Source organism: Betta splendens, chromosome 2, assembly GCF_900634795.4.
Source record: "Betta splendens chromosome 2, fBetSpl5.4, whole genome shotgun sequence".
NCBI lineage: Eukaryota > Metazoa > Chordata > Actinopteri > Anabantiformes > Osphronemidae > Betta > Betta splendens.
The window spans coordinates 28,013,409-28,031,532 of record NC_040882.2 but is presented as its reverse complement, the minus strand read 5'-3'; the positions used below and the strand labels follow the sequence as shown (position 1 = coordinate 28,031,532).

The 18,124-nt window shown below is 44.0% G+C and overlaps 4 protein-coding genes across 6 annotated transcripts; 2 read left to right on the top strand and 2 right to left on the bottom strand.

Moving 5' to 3' along the window:
* The first annotated feature begins 168 nt into the window (after positions 1–168).
* LOC114851283 (lymphoid enhancer-binding factor 1-like) lies at positions 169–4,279 on the top strand. The gene is made up of 7 exons (XM_029143032.3): positions 169–1,393; positions 1,766–1,799; positions 1,876–1,979; positions 3,343–3,494; positions 3,761–3,890; positions 4,023–4,130; positions 4,220–4,279. The coding sequence occupies exons 1-7, from the start codon at positions 1,370–1,372 to the stop codon at positions 4,277–4,279; spliced, it is 612 nt and encodes a 203-aa protein (XP_028998865.1). The 5' UTR covers positions 169–1,369.
* Positions 4,280–4,614: 335 nt separating this feature from the next.
* Positions 4,615–11,291, bottom strand: sgms2b (sphingomyelin synthase 2b). Of its 3 annotated transcripts, none has more exons than XM_055514474.1 (8): positions 10,718–11,291; positions 10,601–10,637; positions 8,127–8,882; positions 7,316–7,433; positions 7,167–7,224; positions 6,917–7,012; positions 6,476–6,642; positions 4,615–6,399 (listed from the first exon to the last, which is right to left on the bottom strand). In XM_055514474.1, the coding sequence occupies exons 3-8, from the start codon at positions 8,636–8,638 to the stop codon at positions 6,226–6,228; spliced, it is 1,125 nt and encodes a 374-aa protein (XP_055370449.1). In that variant the 5' UTR covers positions 8,639–8,882; positions 10,601–10,637; positions 10,718–11,291; the 3' UTR covers positions 4,615–6,225. The 3 variants fall into 3 exon arrangements, with proteins under 3 accessions (XP_055370449.1, XP_028998824.1, XP_028998827.1); XM_029142991.3 differs by having other exon boundaries at positions 11,062–11,291; XM_029142994.3 differs by having other exon boundaries at positions 11,162–11,280.
* Positions 11,292–12,418: 1,127 nt separating this feature from the next.
* Positions 12,419–15,360, top strand: aimp1b (aminoacyl tRNA synthetase complex interacting multifunctional protein 1b). The gene is given in 8 exon segments (XM_055514515.1): positions 12,419–12,526; positions 13,300–13,394; positions 13,510–13,599; positions 13,602–13,622; positions 13,846–14,019; positions 14,558–14,748; positions 14,873–15,044; positions 15,120–15,360. Coding segments are annotated over 8 exon segments (945 nt in total). The 5' UTR covers positions 12,419–12,494; the 3' UTR covers positions 15,290–15,360.
* Positions 15,361–15,441: 81 nt separating this feature from the next.
* LOC114843909 (GTPase IMAP family member GIMD1-like) lies at positions 15,442–17,706 on the bottom strand. Its single transcript, XM_029130752.3, has 3 exons — positions 16,874–17,706; positions 16,532–16,794; positions 15,442–15,745 (listed from the first exon to the last, which is right to left on the bottom strand). The coding sequence occupies exons 1-3, from the start codon at positions 17,034–17,036 to the stop codon at positions 15,443–15,445; spliced, it is 729 nt and encodes a 242-aa protein (XP_028986585.1). The 5' UTR covers positions 17,037–17,706; the 3' UTR covers position 15,442.
* Between the last annotated feature and the right edge of the window lie 418 nt (positions 17,707–18,124).

Here is an 18,124-nt window from a genome sequence, read left to right as displayed (position 1 = left end):
TGGGACCGCGGCAGCACGACGCTGCCGTCTAGAGGCATTAACGTAAAGGGGAGTACGACACGGCTTGGTTGCAGACAAGATGGCGGAACAAGATGGCGGGCGATGTGTGAAAAAAATCCAAGCTTAAAAGCGGAAGTCGCCTTCGTCCTACATAAACCCCAACAGTCTAGACTTCACGCTAAGATCTTTCTAGGGACTCGGTGGATGTATTTCAATGTAATTTAGGTTGTAAATATCGCCATGCTCCAGATTAATTGCATTAAGCTTTTGTTTTGTTTGTTTACGTGTGCATGTTTTGCAGGAAAGTCCTGTGGAGATAAAGGTCAAGAAGGATGGTTAACAAAAGACCCAATCAAATTAAATATCTGTTTTTTTTATCTTACTTTTTCACAAGGCCATTGAGGAAAAAAAATAAAAGGCTAGATTTAAACATTTTCAACCATACATTTTCGAGGATTGAGATAATTCTGTCTCTCCTAGTGTCTATCTGGTTTGGAGGTAACCAGCCCAATTTAACAATAACAGGAACTAATGCAAGAAAGATGGTTTGTTTTGATATTATGGGCCTTTAAAACGTAAAGTAAAACATTTCAAATTCAGATTTTTATAGGTTTGATGAAAAAATAATTTTCTACATTATAATGCCCAGATGTGTAGAAATGCTCCAAGTAACATTGACCCCTACTCATTGTTATTTCTTGTGACTTAGTCTAAAGCTTTGTTAAAAAATCTTTCTGACAGCGGTGCTGAGAGATCCACAGGCACATTCACCCCTGACACCAGCACAAAACCTGAAGAGAGAGAACGAGGGAGAGGATGGAGTCAGAGCAGAAGAGTAGGATGGAGAGAGGACGATGAAAATCAAGAACTACGGAGGCAAAACAAACATGAATACAGTGTTGGTTATTTAAATCAAATGAGATATAAAATACATGAACGTATGTTTGAATGTACTTAAAATACACACATTACACATTCACGGGCAAAAAGTAACAAGAAAGTGTATGTGTTAAACCTATTCTCAATATCTATTATACTAAAGCAAAAGAGGCAGAAAATGTAAATGTTAAAATGTTTAAAGTACTTGAGTAAATGTACAAATTACATCAGTAACTCGTAAAATTAAATAAATGTTATCAATTATGTGACAGTGGCAGTGAGAAACCTTCAGGCACAACATGGCAGTGCTGGTTAGGAAATCACAGTGCTGGTGACGGGGGTGGGGAATCGGGTGATAAATCCATCCAACAGTCTGATGATCTGGTTGTCAGCACTTCAGTCCTCTCCTCTTGTCCTGAACCCATTCTTATTACATCGTTAGTTAGAGGGACAAGCCGACCTAAAACAGAGGCTCTGTTTCTGTGATAACATGGAGCGACTGTCCTGTAGAGGGGTAAGAAGTTGATTTATTATCGGTCATGTATGGTTACGTCACATTAGGACAGTGGTTTTAAACACATGTTGTTCTGTTATGTGCAATTTAACTACAAAATCTTCTCTATTGTAGTGAATTAGCATTCAAACATGAAGGAAGTATTTATTTTAGAATTTACATTTTTAACTGCATTGGTTTGTTTTCTCTATTGTAAACAAAGTTAATAACTATTGTTTAATGATGCCATAGTCTTTACAGTTAACAAAGCTAAATAAGCTGTAAAGCTATATGTCGTTCAATATTACCTTCTTATGGTTCTCCTGACCGAATAAAAGTCAAACTAACATACAATAAATAAAGCATAATTCATCATATGTTATTTTGATCCAGGTGATGGGACTGAGTGATCTACACCACAGATGTGGTGAGTAATGCATTTAATATTGACACTTAATATAATGAATCCTCAGCTCTTTAAGTATGTACATACACATTTTCAGGTAAACTTCAGGCGTCTGACTGGTGCCTCCTGTCACAGAAGCAGGACTTGAACGTGACCATCGGAGGGCAAACGAACGCCCCACAGGACGAGGCCAGTGCTGCGGTGTGTGTGTGTGTGTGTGTGTGTGTGTGTGTGTGTGTGTGTGTGTGTGTGTGTGTGTGTGTGTGTGTGTGTGTGTGTCTACCTGTGTTACTGATGTAGAGGGAACATGTTTACAAAGCCGCATTGTGGGGACACTTTAGGATGAAAGCGAGTCCTCATAGCATGAGGTAAAGACACAGTGGGGTTAAGTCCTCAGAACAGTAAGCAGAGACCGTGTGTGTCTGTGTGCTGAATATAGCCCCTCTGGCCAATATGTTCCCTTTCTAACACAATCAGTGTTAAATATAACCCTGACAAACTGAGGGGGTCACTGTCCTTAGGCGTGTTGTGTACATTGTGTGTTTGGACATATGTTCCCTATTGTAAACAAAGAACATACTACAGTATGATTTGTAAATTCATGGTTAACAAAACGAGATCCAAACTGTGTTTTTGTTAGAATCTAGTTTTTAGTTTGTTACTGTGCCGTCTGCTTATATAACATCCCATACACAACCACAACGCTACCACTGCTTCTGCTGCAACAACCAGTCAGTTGCTACTACTACTAATTCATGTGCACATTGCCTTACACCAACAATACCTGGGGGTTTCTGGGGACTATTTATAAAACAACTTCTAATAGTTATCTGACTAAAACTACATCTATTTGAACTTTTATGAGCGGTTCTACCTAATGTATACTATAACCACTAATACCAATGCAACTACATGAGAATAAATACTACTGCTTCTGTTTATAACAGTTTTTCTATTACAGCTACAGTACTTAATCATAGTTAGAGTCAATGAAAGATCCAAACAAGTTATATAAATCTCATTTGTAATTTTACTTTTTGTATTAAACACCGTATTTAAACATTTACAGCCATTTGGTTTAAGCTTTTCTGTTCTGTTCTGCAACTTGATCATGGTTAGTGTTAGGGAAATTGTTAGTTCCCTTTGTAAATCTTAAACAAAGCAGACACAATCAGTTGAGACCTTCTTCAGGATTTTACTTGCAAGGAGTGAGCAGTTTAAAGCAAAGGCAACTTCCTCTCACTGAAAAGAAGACAAGGATTCAGCTCATAATAAGTACTGCATTCTGGGAGGTCCATAGTAACACAGAACGTGGGAAATATTTCCTGCACAAAGCATTGGGCTCATCAGATAAGGATGCTACACACCGGTACTCCCTATTTCTTGCAGAGCAGAAAGGAGAAAACATCAAGGCTATAGCACAGCTAACAAGGCTTGAGCAAAATATGTTTCAATGATTAAATGTAGTACTTTTCCAACAGTTAGGTATCGTACAACAAAGTGACATAAGTCATATAGGATAAGTTAAACTACTGACACGTGTTTCTCTGTTGCATTTCTGCAGCTGTCCGTCCATCCTCTTGTCCCTCTCCTCCTCTACAGTGACAGACATGTGCCTCCATCCTCCCCATATATTCAGTCAATTACATCGTATGCACCACAGCCTGACATGCACTTTAAGACCTACCCCTGTCACCATGGCAACAGGATCACCTGGTAAGAATGGATAAATTTTTTTAGAGTAGTATGAAAAGTTTCTTTTTCTTCAACTTCCAACACTTCCACCATCACATATTCGTAAATGTGTGTGTATAGGGTTGGGTAGTGTACTGTATAACTTCTAAAGATTGAAATATAGCACAAAACCCTGATCTGGATGAACTGCTGACCTTTTGAACCTTTTTTTAACATGTTAGAGGGAGCTGATGTTGAAGATCTGACCTATTCGATGTCCTCGTGTTGTGCCTGTCTCTCACCCTCAGCAGAACGTCTGTGCAGGTGAAGAAGCCTCTGAATGCCTTTATGCTTTACATGAAGGAGATGAGACACAAAGTGCTGCAGGAGGGACGAGAGCGGGAGAGCGCCGCCATCAACCGAGTTCTGGGACGCAGAGTGAGACATTTTAATGCAAATCAACAAAATATTACAAACACAGGAAATCCATCACCAAATGCATCGGTGGATACGTAATATTGTAACTGTACATGTTTAGTTTAATATGACATGATTTGTTCATGTCCCCAGTGGCACGCTCTGTCTCACTGTGAACAGTCCAAGTACTACGATCTGGCCCAGAAGGAAAGACGGCTCCACATGCAGCTTTATCCTGGTTGGTCTGCTAGAGACAACTATGTATGTACAGCACAACGTTCGCTTCAGCAGTTTATGAACCGGACGTTTTTTAACAAGGCCTCACTTTTTTCTGCTTTTATTCTTTTAAGGGTAAAAGAAAGAAAAGGCGAAGCCAAAAGCCAAAAGGAAAATATGTCAGGTTAGCGTAGCAAACTTTTAATAATGTAAAAAAATACATTGACTAAAATTTTTATAAATATTAAAAACATTTAACCTTATAAGCCCTTACACCAAAACAGGACACACGTCTTCTTAAGAGAATTGTGATAAGGAGACATTTTAATGTTGCTCATCTAATTTTCATGGTATACATCACTTAAAGTCAATCAAACAATGTTAAAGTAAACATGTCATTGTGCTACTTGAATCAAACAGAATGAAAAATATAACTAAAGAACTTTTTTTTCATGAACTGTTCAATTCAGAACAGTTTTAACTAGCAATTAGCAAAAATACTAAAAAAAAACTAAAAACAGAACAAGGACATATTTTAGATTTTTAATTAAAAATATAACAACTATAACAGAGTTTAGAAACACAAATACAGCAGTAATACAAAACCAAATTTGTTTGTTATCTCAGCTTCAGTCCTGAATCTCTTATGACTTACAAACTAAAACAGTAAGAACCTGCTAAACCTTCAAAATAAGTAGAACATGTGCTCAACATTCATGTCTTCTCATTTAATGAGCATTGTATATCAAACAGGCCTAGCATGCTGAGCTAACATATTAGCTTGAGTTATCAAAGTGTGTGCATTCACAACAAAAGTCAAGCGTATCTTAGCACCAGGAATGCTAAGTGGCTAGCAGTTTTTCCTTTGGTCCAGTAGTTGGAGAATGAGTCTACAGTTGTTTAGTATTCAAAACTACTAATGTCTGGAATTGACCATTTAAATTATACACCTGATGCACTGATCAAAACACCTTTTGTGCAGCAGCCCAAATTCTTTACCTGGACAGTAATGACAGATGATGATAGACGAGACCCCACAAGCTAACAAAAAATCTCAACTCATGGTCCATTTTCTAGAGCCTCTGTGTCCCACAGGATTCAGTCTGCCCACAGATAAAACAGAGAACGGTTCTGCTGCTTATGTGTTGTGTTTATTATAATAGGAGGTATAACCACTAGTCAGGTAATGATTTGGTTAAAAAGTAAACAAAAGCACTTCTGTCATTTTCATCCTATGATTACAACCTTTGAGCCTACAGTAAATACCACAACAACTCCACATCCTCGTCAGGTCTTTAATGACAATATGTGTTATTTTTTTTCAACTTTGTTTAATCTACATCTACCTGAAGACCTGAAGTGAAATTAAAATGACAGAATGTTTGACCGTGTATTTCAAATCTTTTATATTTATCATGATTAAGGCTGAAAATCTTTACTAAATTAACAACCAAATAGAAACTATCCTACTGTGAGATTCTTTCAAAAGAAATCCCATATCCAGAATTTTTTGATTTCTTTATGTGATTAAACTAGAGATCTGGACTTTTAACATGACTTGGCAAATTTCTGGTGCTTTAAATATTGATTAAATGAATAATTTATGAATGAATTACTACTGGAAATAATTATTATAGTTGTGTCCCTCATCATATTTGAAGAGAGATGACCCATCATTAATTCTTGAACTTTCACCAAAGCAGCTAATTAAAGTTTGATGATGATGCTGAAATGCTCAAACACTGTCAGATGTGGTTTTGCATTGTTCAAGAAATGAGGAAAAAGAGGAATAACATGATTCATATACTGTTGACTTAAAGAATGTGAGCAAATATCATCCTAACATCATTTGCACGTCGGTACCGTTCACGTCGGTACCTTTTCTATGTCGTCTGATTGTTTCTGAACAATTTACAGGAAGGAGATGGTGTCCGTACTAATAAATACCAGGTTGGTAACTATGTAAACGCAGTAACACAAACTTCTGCACCGCTCCTTCTTCAGCAGTAGTGAGAGAGACAGAAACGTTGGTTTCTCATAAATAACCTCCTCCCCCAGTAATTCCATACTTCTGTCTGTTAATGTCAGGCAGGACGAATACTGTTTCCAACGCCTCTGTTTAGTCGTCTCTCCTCCGTCCTCACTCGTCCCTTCCGCCCTCCACCATCCTGTATCTTTGTCTGCAGCATGACGGCAGCGTCACCGGCCACTCAAACACAACGGGGACGGTCGTCTGTACATTCTTCTCCAAAAAGTTGAAGATCCGGTTCCACCAGGTCCTCGACAAGAAGTTGTTGGGAGACTGGCGCAGCACCTGATCAGAAATAGGCGCAATGTTTTATCAGTGAAAATTAGCTGCCAAATGTAACAGGCCCAGTTTGTCCACCTACATGTGTGTTGGCCATGGTGTGGTACCACCAGAAGATCCTTGTGGTGGCGAAGTACGCAATGATCACGTCAACGCTGTAGTGCTCATGGGCAATCAGGATGAAGAGGACCCCTGAAACACTGAGAACCCAGCAGGACCAGTGATACCACCACATCCATCGTGGAGAGTCTGAACACATAAACATATTATTTAGAAGCATTATTCATTTATTAAAATGCATAATGCAGCTTATTGTCTGTCCTGTTTAATATTTGATTATTGAGTTCACATACACTCAAGTGTATCAGGTGAATCTATTGTCTGTATAAGAGTATGTCTGAACTAAATCCAAGTTAAATTATTTTCTTATAGGCAGCTTATTTAAATTTCTACCAAGGCACTGCTGTAAGTGTAGACTGAAAAAGTTGTGCTTGTTGATGTGACATAACCTGTGCTTACTCACACTCTTTGATGAAGAGGTAGGACAAAGTCAACATGACTGTATGTCCACTGTACAGGAAGTCTCCACACATCATGTGGGAACCAGTCAGGGACAAACCTGAACAAGACGTGGAGCCGTTATTGCCAAAACAGTGTGGTAGGTTCAAATTCAAAATAGAAATGACAAACTATTTTAGGGGTTTCTGCGTTAGGTGTTTCAGTATGACGATCGAACCCAACGCAGGAAGCAGGACACATTATAACCACACTACCTCCTCCTGAGAGCAGCCTCAGAATCCTCCAGATCTTCCCAGTGGAGTCGTTGTACAGCTGCACAGAAGCGAACAAGGAACAAATGATGGGCTTTATGCAAACCACATGTTAACGCAGAGTAAACACGAACAGTTGTGTGTTTGTGTACCTTTGGAGCGCACACCATGTGTTTTCCAGGCACAGGTAGAGTGGTGATGTACATGGTGACGCAGCGATACATGTAGAGAGTTCCAATCATGAAGAAACACCTCCGGCCCACTATGGCCCTGCAGGCACACAAACAGGCTTCACGTCCACATGTGCTCTACTGGACCAGCTGCTTGTAAAGCACTCGCACGATTAACTTCCAGCTAACGAAGCGACAAATCAATGAACAGATACATTCATAAAGAGGGTTTTAGTACTGTCTTCATTTCCTTCTTCCAGAAGATGCTTCCTTATGAATGTCTCTGAAATATGTTCACTGCTAGAGCATAGGTTACTTCCTTTAAAAGGTGCCTGCAAACTTCATTGGACATTTGCTACACAGTGTGGCTTGTGAAGACCTTCAAAGGTTGCTGAAATTGTGTAGTTATATACACATTGTGCATGCAGACATCTTTCTCACAGTACGTTTTGTTCTTTCTTCTTCTTTGGCACACAAAGTCTCCCTTCAACCCAAAATGGTTCTGTCTGATAGCTTTTACATACAAGCATCAATATCCAGTCCCAAGGAAAACTAATGACACGACTTGTAAGTACATAACTGTGTGCATGAATTGCTCATAAAATGTCATCCAAGATTCATCTAAGTGTGTGGTCACCCAATCAAACCAAGGCAGCCATGGTTTGCAAACCATTGCAAACCACTGCTCTACCAACAAGGACCACTTTGAAACTCTACAACACTTCAGTTAAAGTGCCCTGAGGATTCAAGGTGTAACAGCCTCCTCTCTAACCATGCAAACCAAATGTCATACTTGTGTTTGAGGAAGAGCCACTGGACAAGCCAGAGTCCGACCAGGATCAGCCCGTTGACCTCGGTGACGGTGAAGGCCCAGGGCACACGGTCCACGTAGTCAAAGAACTTGTCGGGCAGCGGTGGGCTCACCGACTTGTCTGGGACCCGCTCGTGGACGATAGTAATGACGACAGTGGTGAAGATAAGGTTGAACAGGGCGTAGAGGAAGGCCACGCCGGTCTTCCACCATTCCTTTGGCAGACGGTTCACCCGTTCCTGTGTCACAGTAATCTTGGTGTATTCACAGTGTCGTCTCAGGCCGTTGCTCAGAGAGTGGATCAGATGGTTCTCCTTGAACAGGCTGCTCAGTTTGTTCTTACCATCATGGGCATCAGAAGGGGGGGGTGGCATTGGGGAGTGGCTTGCTGGGCTACCGTTGGCAGCCCTCTGAGGCACGGGGGGATTGGTTTCAGTCACGTTAACTTCCACATGGGGCTGCTCATCATCCTGGAGCAAATCTGATGCTGCCATGTATTCCTTTAAGACGTGTGAATGGACAATGGGGCGTTAAGAACTCACTGCTTCCTCAGTCCGTCTACAACAGCCTCAGTGTGCTCAGGGCAAGTCCTGTCCAGGTTCAGGTTTAAAAATCCAATATGGACGCCCAGTGTTGGCGCAGGGAGCCTTTCCTCTGGCCAGGCCACTAACAATCCAATAATCGGATCAACACCAGTCCACTGCTGAGGCGAATCTGGTCCAGTCAGGTCAATTTAACCTAAACATGAAAAAACACAAAATATTTGAACTTCAAATTAACTGCCTGAAAAGTAAGACATCAGTTTAAAATATGCCACAACTTTGTACATTTTAAATCCATTATAAGTTATGCCATTTTTACATTACATCAATTATTTTTGTATTCACTCAAACAGTTTTAAAATGCATTTCCTCCAAACTTACTTATACATGTACAACTAAAACACATTCAAAACAAGGTAATTCATTCTAAAAGACATCATTTACCTTTTTAAAGCTTTACCATGTTTCATTTTCCATTTGTTCTCGTTATAAATAAATTTACTTTGTATAACTCAATTCATGTCAACATTAAGAATAACTACTAAAATGCATCTCCTAAAAATCAGTAACTACTGTGTAGCCAAATATCAAGTGATCAAGAGATGAGTTTAAACAAGAAAGTTAAATTCATCTATTTTTTAAGCTTATGGAGTAAGATTTCACCAATTAACAAACATGTTTCTCTTCCAGCCAAATGTCAGTCAGGTGAGTAGATAATGAAAGGATTCAGATTAAATACTGGCAACTGATCCAATATTTTCCATCCTCAGACAATCACTGTAAACCAGCAGTGTTTTCGTGGAGCCCCTTCTTCTTTGATAGGAACCAACAGAATTCTCAGGACATTCTTGTCAGAGCGCTGCTGTGCTTTTGACCTGTCTCACACAGTCACACACCACTCCCTGCAGGAGTCACACCCACACACACCTCTGATGCCACAGCAGCGACACGTGACCTGAACAGAAAACAAGTCCGACGGCGTCGAGGAGGAAGCGCACTCCTTCCCGTCACCTGCCTGAAATAGCTTTTAGGAGCAGGATTTCTTGCTTGCTTCATGTTTGACTTTCATTCCCAGCTCCTTCTGTTTGAGGCTCCTCATGCTGCACATACGTTATCTATTGATAAGTACAAGACTAACTGTACTGTAACTGGACCAGAAATGACACATGTAGTTTATTCTACTGTGAAGTGGAGCTCCATTACATGAGTAAACCTGTGGACAGATTTCATCATCACCATTTAAAGATTGTCTGTCAGTGTGTTAATTAAGAATAACCCCAGATTTCTACTTTAACGCAGATTTTAAACTTTTAAAACCAGAGTCAACGAGTGTTTGTCTCTGTCTCAAAGAAACTTATAACGTATAAAAAACACAAAACTGCAGCAGAGCCATGTCTCCGTCTCCTGCTAAATACCTCCTCCCTCTGCTGCTTCTAAGACAGCGTTTCACACAAATGTGCATGAATAGGTGCCAATACACACATCTGTGTGTGTGTGTGTGTGTGTGTGTGTGTGTGTAATGTTAAAGCTACCAACACAAACAGGTCAAACGCTTTTAAAAACCATCAACCCTAAAGTTTTTTTAACAGTTTAAACAGAAAAAACACTCGGCAGATCTTTCTACAGCACATTAGCTTCACTTTAGACAAGTTTCCACGTATGTGTTCATTGTAAAATAAATACTTTCAGCTTTGGACAAAACAAATGTGATTGTGATTGTGCACCACAAAACAGGAGTGCACGTTTTATAAAGTTTGCCGGCATATTATTGACCCAAAGCTATGGAATAAACTGAAATGAAGAAATAATACACGTACAAACACAATTATATATAATATATTACAATCTAATCATTTAGGAGTTAGTGTGAAACTTGAATCTCAACTCTACAATCTACAAAACATCTCGACTCACCTGCATGTTTTCTACAAGTCGCATCCTGTTTCCATCCCTACAGAAAAACAGAAACAAACCCTTATCAGGTTAAGATCATGGGAATTCAATTTGCTCCAATTACAGCTGATTCATGACCTCAGGACTGACGGGAAGGCGAGTGCTAGCGATTAATCCGTTCATCATCACGCAGTCATCCTGTTCGAGATGTGTTAAACACTCATTCATATGGTAAACAATAAACACTGGAACGTGTCTGAGCAACTGTCAAAAATACAGAGTTTAACAAACTAAATAACTATTTAAAATAAGATTCCAAAACACAGAACAACAACGAAAATGTCCCGCCGGACACCCTTCGGTTCAGCCCCGTGCAGAGGTCCAGTCCGGGGACTGACCCCTGCGGGACCGGGACCGGGACCGCTTCCCTCGTGCGTCCACGCTACCTGGTCCATAACCAACGTCACAAGGTCGTCACCCACCTCACTTCACGAACAACCGCCCGGACGCTCGGCCTCGCGCCCAAATAAAAGCAGGTTAATGAGCGTTTCCTCGGCTCAGAGCTGAAAAACCACGTCCTACCGTTCTTCTACCGGGGACTTTGCGTTCTTCGGGCGCGTTCCGCCACTTTTTACCTCCTGGAGCCTTTTCTTTCTCTTGTTCGTCCTCGCTGCTTTACCTGTGTGTGCGCGCGCGCGCGCGCGCGCGGGGTTGGCTCGTGGGAAAGAACCCACTGACCCCGCCTTTGCTCGCGCGTCCCACCCGTTGGCGTTCAGAATCCAAATATGGTTGGAAGCTTCCGCCTCCTGACTCACCTTCGAAGACATCGGCGGCGCTCGGCACTTTCCGTGAAAGTGAGTCGGATCACGCTCGTTTGTCTGCGTTTTGTTTTGTTACCCACACTCTGTAAATGTAAACGTTTATACCAACGTTTGTATTTATAATTTTAGGCTAATGATGGTCGCGTTCATGGAGCTTCTCTCACACAAGTAAAAAAACGCTGCATAGTTTTTACACATTCCTGCCAAAGATGAGCTCATGTTTCCACATTATACTGATGTGTAATAAAATCCAGTTAACTTAGTTTTATATTTAGCAAAAACAAGAAGAAATGAGTCTGAGCAACAGCAGAGATTCAATGGAAAGAAAAGTGAGAAAACAAACATGTGCAGAGAGAGAGGCCCTGGTTCTAATGACTCAACCACTGGTCCATTAACGGTCACTCCCAGTCTGCAGAAAACACCCTCCACTGCCTGCGTCACCACTCGACTCGACTCTGCTGAGAACTGATGTTGACCTGAAGGTTTTTAAAAGGTATTTGTGATCAAAGCAAAATTATGGAACCAAAACGTATAAAAAAGGGATTTTCAACTTAACAGTAAAACCGTTAGCGTGGTCATAGACAGTGTGTTAAGTTCCAGTGGGGTTGTGTCGTAGTCCCTTTATAGAAAATAATCATTATTAAGCCACGTTAGTCAGAAAACAACTAACCAACCTTGTGTTTCATCACTAGAGGGCGCTAAATAAACAGCACACTCCTGACTCTAAACACTCACTGGCCACTTTATTAGGGACAGCAGTACAGTCTAATTGAACCCGGTACAGCAGCTCTGCTCTTTACTTTTACAAGATGATAACATTTAAGTGTTTAAGTTAAATCTGCACAGTGTTTTAGCTTTGTCATTCGTTTTAAAAATGGCCACATTTACAGGATTATTACAGCATTATTAACTGCGGTGTAAGAGAATTAATACAACAGACACTCATTGGGGAGTAGGTTTAACTGAGACCTAACAGGGAGGGGTTTGACCTTTGACCTCCACTCCCCGTCGGCGTTTCCTCCAGCTGGAGATGGAAGCAGACAGCTGACAGTCAGTTTGTCTCAGAGCACTGAGCAGCAAACTGCACCCACAACATGGACAACGCTGAAAACCTGTTTAATCGAAGGTACTGGACGGTCTCTGATCTAGATCTAGATCTAGATCCTAGATCTTCTCACGCTCCCACTTTCTTTGCATGTTGAATTCAGCATATAAAGTTTAAAGCTAAAGGCTGGAGTCTGTTTCAGAAATGAAACTAAAAGTCTTTTTTTAAATACTGAAGGTTTTTACTCTGTTTTTGTTTGTTACATTAGAAAACATTATTTAATATTTTATTTGTTGACTTTTTTAGGGTAAACATTTTATTTTGAAGAGCTCAGGTGGCATTAACCTGTTTAAATACGTCTGCCAAAGTTATAGTGGTATTTTATATACTAATATGAAGAATTTAAACTATAATATATAGAAATTTTCCTAAATGTCTTTATTGTTTTCATGTGATAACATGACTGAAGATCAGATTCTCGTGGGCTGTAGCAGTTCTGTTATTTATAGCAACAGGCCTGAGTGCAGCTGTCCAGGTTCATTCTACATTTCAGTAGTTTGGCAGCTGCTGTGTGTGTGTGTGTGTGTGTGTGTGCGTGCGTGCGTGCGTGCGTGCGTGCGTGCGTGTGTGTGTGTGTGCGTGCGTGCGTGCGTGTACTATTTCATGTCATTGTAAGGACATATGATTTGTTCATACGTTACTCTCGTATGAGTCTAATCTCCAGGCGACTTTCTGTGTTTCTGTTTTTGTTTGTTGGACTCAAACTGAGACTCTAATTCTCATTCTTACAGTAGTCGACCACATATTGTTCTATTGATTCTCATCTTGGTTTTGATGTAATCTATGTTTCTCAGCCTGGCAGCAGCGCTCATGAAGCTCGATCCGGAGGATGGGGAGCAGATCATGGAGTATTTGAAAACTCACGCTCTGCTGACAAGAGAGAAAGCGAGTAAGAAACTCATTCACTGCTGCTGGTGCTGAAGCAGTGATAAGTAACAAGAATCAGACACAGGACACGCACCTGTGCATGAACTGAGCATTTATTCCATCTGCCTGTGTTTCAGTGCTGCAGGCATCAGTCAGAGAGCAGAAGAAGCTGCTGGTTGAAAACGGAAAACTGAAGAAAGACATCGAACAACTGAGGATCCAACTGCAGGAAAACAAAAGAGGAGAACTGGTATCTGCATCAGCTGCCTTCTCCCACTAAATTGTCCCCATTCGCTTTAACCAGGACTGATCACCTTAAACCTGCAAAGTTATTATTTTCTCTTGTCAAAGTGTAGCTGGTTCTGTTGTGTGACTGAATTATAAAAGATTTTAAAGAGTTTTATTCTGGGTGGGTGAAAAACTACATTAAAAATTATTGTATCTGTTTACGATTTTACACTCTCGTGTTTCAGCCAAGGCCTTGGTCTCCTTGGCCCCGCCTCCTCCAACTGTTGGCTCCGCCCCCAGCACATCGGTTGATCCTCCTGCTGGAGCTACGGCTGCTGTTACAAAGCTTCCTCCTCCCTCCTCATCCTCATGTGAGCAGAGACACGGAGGGAGCAGGAGGAGCAGAGGCGGCAGAAAAGGTGAAGGAAGGGGGGGGGTGGAAGGCGAGGATGGGAGTGATGGGAGGCGAGGATGGGAGTGATGGGAGGCGAGGGTGGGAGTGATGGGAGGCGAGGGTGGGAGTGATGGAGGCGAGGATGGGAGGGATGGGAGGCGAGGATGGGAGGGATGGGAGGCGAGAGTGGGAGTGATGGGAGGCGAGGGTGGGAGTGATGGGAGGCGAGGGTGGGAGTGATGGGAGGCGAGGATGGGAGGGATGCGAGGTGAGAGTGGGAGTGATGGGAGGCGAGGGTGGGAGTGATGGGAGGCGAGGATGGGAGGGATGGGAGGCGAGGATGGGAGTGATGGGAGGCGAGGATGGGAGTGATGGGAGGCGAGGATCGGAGGGATGGGAGTGAGGGGAGGCGAGGGTGCGAGGGATGGGAGGGAAGGGAGGCGAGGGTGGGAGTGAGGGGAGGCGAGGGGGGGAGGGATGGGAGGCGAGGGGGGGAGTGATGGGAGGCGAGGGTGGGAGTGATGGGAGTGAAGGGACAGGCTGACTGACGCTCTCTCTCATAGCTCCCTCTGAGACCACCCCTCTGGACCCGACCCCTCGCGTGGACGTGTCCCGTCTGGACCTGAGAGTCGGACGCATCCTCCTGGGCCGACGGCACCCGCTGGGCTCCAGCGTGTCTGTGCTGGAGGTGGACGTAGGGGAGGAGACCCCCAGGACAGTCGTGTGCCGGCTGGAGAAGCCAACGACGAAGGAGGTCGCTCGCTCATTCTCCTGATCTAGTGTCAAAGGATCCTATTGAAGTTTATTATGTTTCTTTACACTGCCTTCACCCCTCGCTGTCTCTCTTTTCTTGTGACGTGCCCTGGTTCCGGCTGCAGCTGCAGGGCAGCCTGGCCGTGCTGCTGTGCAACGCTAGGCCCTGGAAGCTGAGGGGCGTGGTCTCCCAGGCCCGCCTCCTCTGCTGCGCCTCCTCGGATCAGTGCATGGAGGTCCTGGCCCCGCCCTCCGCCTCCACCCCCGGAGACAGAGTCACCTTTCTCAGCTACCCCGGTAACCATGGTTACGGCCTTTACATGTCACAGGCGCTGATGGACGGTGGTGAATGAGCTGCTTCCGTGTGCTCAGGTCGCCCGGACCGAGAGCTGCAGGCCAAGCAGAGGCTGTGGGAGCGTCTGCAGCCTGACCTGCAGGTCGACAGCGGGGGCGTGGCCACGTACAAAGGCCGGTTCGAGGTCAGAGGGAAGGGGCTGTGCAGAGCCCCCTCGCTCACCAACTGCAGCATCACACAGACATGATTAAGAGTCTGCCAATCAAACAACGTCAGCTAAAAAATGATTGATGTCATGAATAAAACCATTTGAAATCACATTGTTTCTGCTGGTGTTGTTGGTCCAACACGTCTGGGTCGTGCTTTAGCTGTTAGCGGCGGACCTGGCGTTAGCTAGCTGTTAGCTGATAGCTGAAGGGGACCGCGTGCTGGAGGTCGGGTCCAGGGGGACCCTCAGAGCCGTGTGGTGGTTTCTGGCTGATAGGTCGAGCACTCGGGCCCTCAGCGGTTCCCCTCTGATCGACGGCCAGTCACAGCTGTCGTCCATGAACAGGACGCCGCCTGTCACTTCACCTGCAAGCGTGCGCAGCCAATCAGCAGCCTGCGTCAGGTAGCTGGATGGGTCTAGCCCCGCCTCCTGGACCAGGTCAGCATACGTGAGAACAAGCAGGGCGTGACGTCGCCATCCGGGACCAAAGAGCCTCTGATCAACACACATCGTACCACATCATACGGGGCCTGTGTGCATGTGTGTGTGCATGTGTGGGTGCGTGTGTGGGTGCCTGTGTGGGTGCGTGTGTGCATGTGTGGGTGCATGTGTGTGTGCATGTGTGGGTGTGTGCATGTGTGGGTGTCTGTGCATGTGTGTGTGCATGTGTCTGTGCATGTGTGGGTTTGTGTGTGCATGTGTGGGTGCCTCTGCATGTGTGTGTGCATGTGTCTGTGCATGTGTGGGTGTGTGTGTGGGTGCATGTGTGGGTGTGTGTGTGGGTGTATGTGTGGGTGTGTTTGTGGGTGCGTGTGTGGGTGTGTGTGTGGGTGCATGTGTGGGTGTGTGTGTGGGTGTATGTGTGGGTGTGTTTGTGGGTGCGTGTGTGCATGTGTGGGTGTGTGTGTGGGTGCATGTGTGGGTGTGTGTGTGGGTGTATGTGTGGGTGTGTGTGTGGGTGCATGTGTGGGTGTGTGTGTGCATGTGTGGGTGCGTGTGTGCATGTGTGGATGTGTGTGTGGGTGCATGTGTGGGTGTGTGTGTTCACGTGTGGGTGCATGTGTGCATGTGTGGGTGCATGTGTGCATGTGTGTGTCTGTGCATGTGTGTGTGCATGTGTGGGTGTCTGTGCATGTGTGTGTGCATGTGTCTGTGCATGTGTGGGTGTCTGTGCATGTGTGTGTGCATGTGTGGGTGCGTGTGTGGGTGCGTGTGTGCATGTGTGTGTGCATGTGCCTCTGCATGTGTGGGTTTGTGTGTGCATGCTGTACGTGCACGTACCTCCACCTGTCGTCCCAGAGGTCCCGTTCCTTGTGTGAGGTCGGCTCTGACCACAAGAACCAGGACGTGCACGCCCTCAGGGCAGAGTGTGTCCACGCTCTGTGGGTGTGGCAGCAGAGGGGGCGTGTCCACGACTCTCAGGACCAGGTCACACTCAGCCCCCTGGCGCCTGAAGTACCTGGAGTACCTGCGGGTTCGGACCTGGTACTCTGCTGTCACACAGTCGCCGAAGATGCGACGTCCCGTTTGGAATTCATGCCCACCTGCAAATGGAAATGTGCCAGTTCACTTAAAATAAAAGTTTGGGTTCAGCAAAACATTTGTCGGATGCAGACGACTGACCAATGAGAGCATTCCCCACAGAGCTCCTCCCACTCTGCCTGTCGCCTAGCAACAGTACATTCAGGACGAGCTCATCCCGAGCATCGCTGTCCACCGGAATCCACCTGCTGAGAATGTTAACTGGTTTGTTGCCATGACGACCGTGCTCTGGGCTGAGGTCCATCTGCAGATGCAACGCAACAAATATTTTAGAGCAAAGTTTTCACTTTCACTTTTTGCAGGACTCAAAAAGAATGACTTTATAGTCCAAACCTATTCAATCATCATCCCCACGTACTGAAATAGTAGCACGGTGCTTAAACCCAGCGAGCGGCAGCAGCAGAGGTGGAGGTAAAACTCCCAGTGACCACGGAACAAACACCTTCTTATCCTTTCAACTCCTCACGTTTCCTGTTTTAGTTTAATGCCTCACAAACGGGTCTCAGTCACGTTTTAGTGGATCAATTTTAAATGTGTCATTTCTTCAGGTTTTAAACGCAGACTCACCTGCTCTACTTCACCTCAGACTTCCGGGTCCGATCAGCCGTCTGGTTTTGTATGAGGAGGGCAGTTACTGGTTAAATTTTAACCTGAGCCGCTTCATTAGGTTGTAAAAGTGACAAACACTAATAGATCAGGTTTAAAGTGACACATCAGACGAGAAGTGACGCGAGTTCAACGATGCTGAAAACAAAACATGAATCTGATGGATCGAATGTTGTGCTTTTCTAATGATAATAAACACATTCAATAATTACAGTAACAACTATTTAACTATGACATGTATTAATTCCATTCATTCACGCTGTGACCATTGACGCTCATTTTATTTTGCCGTGTTGTTGGTGATGGTTTAGATGCTGTGAAACACCTGATGTTTCCCTTATGTCCCAGATTCTGGGAGCAGCTCCGGGCCGGGTCGGCTCAGGTTTATTAGAACATTCTTACTGAACTTCAGAATGTAGCCATGCTTTATAATGAGAATGAAAGAAAAACATCAGAATGTTTTAGTAAATACGGACAGAAATGAATCAATGGCCACGATAAACACTGATCCAAACTACTGCGAGTCGGTCCTGGTGCCGACTCGACGTAGTGACGGGTCTGAAAACACACTTTCATGATGGAAAAGGAAAAATCCTTTTAATCACAAACTGAGGGTTGATTACACATTAGAAAAAGTCCCAAGGTTACACCCACGTCCACAGAACCAGAACCAGAACCAGAGCCAGTATCTGCCAACAGCCAAACGAGACGTGGACGTTTCTACCG